The sequence below is a fragment of the Nicotiana sylvestris genome, chromosome 2, assembly GCF_000393655.2.
Source record: "Nicotiana sylvestris chromosome 2, ASM39365v2, whole genome shotgun sequence".
In the NCBI taxonomy this organism is placed as follows: domain Eukaryota; kingdom Viridiplantae; phylum Streptophyta; class Magnoliopsida; order Solanales; family Solanaceae; genus Nicotiana; species Nicotiana sylvestris.
In genome coordinates, this window is record NC_091058.1 from 49,737,027 (window position 1) to 49,742,313 (window position 5,287).

The window sequence follows — 5,287 nt, forward strand, 5'->3', positions numbered from 1 at the left end:
GCAGTTTCAAAAGTTTTTTTTTTTTTTTTTTTTTTTTTTTTTGTAACACGAGAGATGTGGTAAAAGAAAATACTATTCACCTTAAAACAATATTTCTAAGAAAGAAAAAAAACAACGAAGGAAAATGCTTATGGTAGATGCTCATAGTGACAGATGACTAGACCCAAACAATGAGACTTAAAACTTTGTCAAACCTTCTTTACAAAAGTGGGGTCTACATTGTATTTTCAAAACTTATAAATATAATCTCTTTCCACCATTTAAAATTAAAATAGGATAAAAATAGACCTTACCACAGCTAGCTCAAACCAAAATCTTCTTGTCAAAGTTTAAATACAAACACATCATCAACCTCTTGTCAAACCCCAACCTCCCCTCTCCTCCCCCAAAAACTCCCTTTTCTTCTTCTTCTTCTTCTTCTTCTTCTTCTTTCTTTTTCTCCTTCCATGGCTGATGAAATAAGAGATTTCTATTATCACCAGCCATTTCAAGAAGATATTAGGCTTGGTTATAATAATCTTTATTCTCAAACTAGGGTTGGAGATAGTAATGATTCTTCAGTGGTTCAGAATATACATATGCTTGATCCTTCTTTTATGAGCTATACTACTACTCATGAGTTTTTACATGGATCAAGTAGTGATTATGCTAATTCACTTGGAAAACCCTTTGGATTTTCAGCTCCATCTACACCTTCTGATCAGGCATTTTCTTCTATTATTAATAAAGATCATGATGTAAAACCTGTTTTGGGTGCTATTAATAATAATGATGTTATTGTTGGAGGAGGAAGTGAAACTCCAGTTACACCAAACTCTTCAATATCTAATTCTTCCTCCAATGAAGCTGCTGCTGATGATCAGGATTCAAACAAGAGTACTAATAATACTAAGAAAGATAAGGAAGTGAAGGAGATTTTAGAAGATGGTGAAGATGCATCTAAAAAAGAGTAAGTACTTCAATATTTCATACTAGTACTTTTTTTCTAATTTCTTTATGAGAAAAGTTTCGCTGTTCTTTTTCCTCTCTTTTATGATGGATTATTTCATGGAAATGATGATAATAGGAACAAAGCAAAAAAGAAGGAGAAGACACAAAGGCCACCAAAATTTGCATTCATGACAAAGAGTGAGGTTGATCATCTTGAGGATGGATATAGATGGAGGAAATATGGCCAGAAGGCTGTTAAGAATAGCCCTTATCCAAGGTGATTTTCCCTCATTTCTTTAAAACCCTAATAAGACATAGTTCTCTTCTATCAAGAGTTCATAGTATAAGGTTGTCAAATCTATAGTATTTAACTAGTGATATTGTTAGCTAGCCTTTTCTTTTTCTTAGTCCACATGGTTACCAACTAGTTAAACTGAAATAGGACTATACATAAAGATTGTGTTCCCACTTCCCACTTTCCTAAGTTATGTTTCTATTTTTCTCGTTGAAGAAAGCTGAGATTCTAAGTTTTAGACTGATCAATCTTATTCTATGAACAATCAAAATTTTATACTTCTATAATATCCTTCCTATCTTCTATATTTCGAGAGTGATAAATGTTCAATATTTCCATCTCTCACTACGGTCATGATCTTCTCCTGTAAGCACGAAGCATTACCGTCTTTTTTTACAATGTTTAACACATAATAGTTGAACTATATACGTCATCATAAATTTCCTTAAGGTTTTGATCAAGAATATGTCATAATAGTATTCTTGTTGTTTGTGATTGTAGAAGCTATTATAGGTGCACAAGTCAAAAATGTCCAGTAAAGAAACGTGTGGAGAGGTCATATCAAGATCCATCAATTGTAATCACAACATATGAGGGTCAACACAACCATCATTTGCCATCTACTCTACGTGGAAACGTTGCTAGAATGTTGAATCCTTCCATGTTAAGTTCACCTTCGCCATTAATGGCGGCGCCACAAGCTTTTCATCAACAACTTATGAATATGGCACAAATGCCTCATCAATTCTATGGCAATAATGCTTTTGGCATTAATCCCCCTACGAACAGCAGCTCCAATATGTATAATCAAAATGTAATAACTCAACATGAGCTTCATCAACAGCTGCAGTTTTCTCCTGACTATGGACTACTCCAAGACATGGTTCCTTCTATGTTTCTTAAACAAGAGCCATGAGATTCTTGAGGCTTTGAGACTTGTGTGCTCTAGCTCTAATAATTTTATTAACCCTACTTGAACCTTATTTATTTATAGCTTTTTCTTTTTTTGGTTTGTAAGATGTAGTGTCTAGTATTTTAGAGATATAGATGGACCATGAATCGATCTCTTACTTATAATCTCATGTATTTAGTACTTCACATTATATATATATCTAATTTTCTCTTCTTTGATATTACATAGATTATCTTTTGAATTCTTTTTTACTTGAGGTGTTTCTTTTATTGGAGAAACCAACGAGTCTTCTTTCCTCTTGAGGTGGATTTGATCAACATTTTATGAGGTAATTAAATTAAAGCATGAATTCCTTTTCATCTTGGATTTGTTTGAATCATCTTATACCATATATGTGCATTTTCACATGTAGAGATGACCAAAAAAAGTTAAGAGCACTTGATGTTATAGCTTCGCTTGTTAGAATATTATGCAGTGCATTTTATTGTTCTTATAGACTTCTTCCTTGCATTTTGCTCCTATATGAAAAAATTGTTAATTACATATTTAAGACGATATATCAACTTACCGTAGGGTAATAATTTGATTTACTTTCTTATTGGAAATAGAACAAGTCATCAATTAGCTTTTCTAAAGAAAGTTCTATGTATAAAACCCCTTTTTAAGGAAGATTTTGCAAAGCAATGACTATCCATTCATTTAACTCCTTTTATGCAAGGTAATATTTGTTGAATTAACCAATCACGTGGTTTGACCACAGTTTTCTTTCTCCTCCTTTTCGATGGCCAAAAGAACTTTCTATAATTGATGTGATATGTGAAAGAAGGGGTATATCAAGTATGAACTTTAGTGATAATTGTCATTTCCATTTAAATATATTAGTAAGATTTTATGCTATTTGTTATTTTTTCTAGTATGGAACAGATTCTTGGACTCGTTTGAACGTTACCCTTTTGGCCTTTCCCATTTCAAAATTGAATGAATATGTCTGGAATTAAGACATGAGAGAAGAATGATGCATATAGAGGAACTTGAAATTCGTAAATATATTCATGAGATTACAAGAATTAGTGTATAATGATACTTGTTGGAGGACTAAACTGACATTTATGAAGAAAAAAAACTTAATTAGTTAAATGCATTGAAATTCAAACTAAATGGGCGCTTTCTAAATTCAAAAATATCGAACGTTAGTTAGTTAACAGCCCTATGGAATCAAAGAAACCTTCATTTAATTTCTGATACTCCGTATATATATATATATACTCCTAAAATACTAACGTCGTGTGAAGAAAAGCAAAAGTCAAAGACACCACAAAACAAAAAGGTTACCAAAAATTTCGGCTGCCTTTGATGGGAAATGCTCAACGGTCAACCAATGGCTATTTGACTATATATATGTTCAAAACTAAGTTCATAAAAATACAAGTTGCAGCAGAATTTTAGGCAAACATTTGTTTTTCATAGAAACTTTTCCGTAAAATATTAGAAAGTTTCCTTGTTTGTTTTTAGCTTAACGAAAGAATCATTCAAAATACGGTCATATATATCAGTGAACTATGCAAATTAGGACAAATATGCTCGTCGTTAATAGTTTGGCACATATATGCCCAATTCGTCCAATACTTGCTCATTCATGCCCTTACTTTAACGAAACCATCTTTCTTAATTAATGAATAATCAGACCCAACCCAAATCTGCTGACCCGATCCATTAGGATCCGACCCACCCTTATTTCAAAGATATTTTTTGATATATTATTTTTATTTGATTGAGAAATTGTGCGATAATCATATTTATTTATTTGAGTAATTTGATAATCGTTTTTTTTGTTATACATCATTTCGGGAAGTAATCCTACTAAAAATAGTAATTGATATTTATTTATTATTTTAATAATATAATATTCGAATTAACAGTGGTGCTTGTTATGAAATAATTAATTAATAAAAATGGAAAAGAAGCACCACTCTTTTAACAATTTATTACTTATTTCATAATAAATTTGTAATGCAAAAAATAATCCAATAAACTAATAATCAATCATATAATGATCACTTTTCTAAACAAAAAAAAAACGGATCCATCAGGTTAAGTTATAGTGAACATGGAGTTATTTATATTTGTATTGGTGAAAAATACAAATATATTGTGAGAAAAATAAAAATAGATGCTAAAATGATTGAATAAAGCAAAAACTAGTTCGAATGTTATATTATTTAAATAATAAATAAATATCAATGACTGCTTTTAGTAAGATTAATTCCCGAAATGATGTATAACAAAAAAAAAATCGATTATCAAATTACTCAAATAAATAAAAATAATTATCACACAATTTCTCAATCAAACAAAAATAATATATCAAAAATATCTTAGAAATAAGGGTGGGTCGGGTCCTAACGGATCGGGTCAGTAGATTTGGGTTGGGTCCAATTATTCATTAATTAAGAAAAACAAAATAGTGGTTCTGTTAAAGTAATGGCATGAATGAGCAAGTATCGGATGGATTGGGCATATATATGCCAAACTATTAACGATGCGCATATCTGTCCTAATTCGCATAGTTCACTAGCATACATGGCCCTCTTCCGTTCAAAATATATTACTCCACTGTTTGGTGTGAAAGCACGGGAGTTTTCGTGAAAACCAATGGTCTTATTCCATTATATTGTTTCGGGCATATATACTGCTAGTCGAGTACACATCTGTTCATATTGACACCTTTGGTTTTAGAGAATGCTTGTAATTTTATCAAAAAAAAATTAAACATCCAATCCACATCATCAAAAGACAATGAGTGGACTGTTTCTGATCTGTCACTCTAGAAATAATTAGTAGAGATAATAATCTTACTGAAGTAATTTGACTTTGATAAAATGTGAAAATTATTTTGATCATCTATTACGTATCCAAAACTTTAAGGTAATAAGTGGAATAATCCACTATATATATCAATGTGGAATAGATTCTCTAACAAGACCAAATTATAAAATTTCTCTAAAAAATACAATTTGATATTTAGTCTTGTTGATTTTTAGTGGTTGGTTTTTTGAATTGGACGTACAAAAATGAGACTGATCCTTCCTTTCATGTAAGTTGACACCAATATTCCTCCCATGAAAAAACTACATAATCAGTATTTCTTT

The 5,287-nt window shown here is 30.9% G+C and overlaps 1 protein-coding gene across 1 annotated transcript; it reads left to right on the forward strand.

The window, feature by feature from the left end:
• The first annotated feature begins 288 nt into the window (after window positions 1-288).
• Window positions 289-2,361, forward strand: LOC104213119 (WRKY transcription factor 71-like). Its single transcript, XM_009762553.2, has 3 exons — window positions 289-949; window positions 1,067-1,207; window positions 1,727-2,361. Exons 1-3 carry the CDS (start codon window positions 447-449, stop codon window positions 2,139-2,141), a joined length of 1,059 nt encoding a protein of 352 aa, XP_009760855.1. The 5' UTR covers window positions 289-446; the 3' UTR covers window positions 2,142-2,361.
• The last annotated feature ends 2,926 nt before the right edge of the window (window positions 2,362-5,287 follow it).

Coding starts and splice junctions, on each gene's coding strand:
- LOC104213119 (XM_009762553.2), top strand. CDS start 447: ATGGCTGATGAAATAAGAGATTTCTATTATCACCAGCCATTTCAAGAA. Junction 950..1,066: donor GAAGATGCATCTAAAAAAGA/GTAAGTACTTCA, acceptor TGATGATAATAG/GAACAAAGCAAAAAAGAAGG. Junction 1,208..1,726: donor AAGAATAGCCCTTATCCAAG/GTGATTTTCCCT, acceptor TTGTGATTGTAG/AAGCTATTATAGGTGCACAA.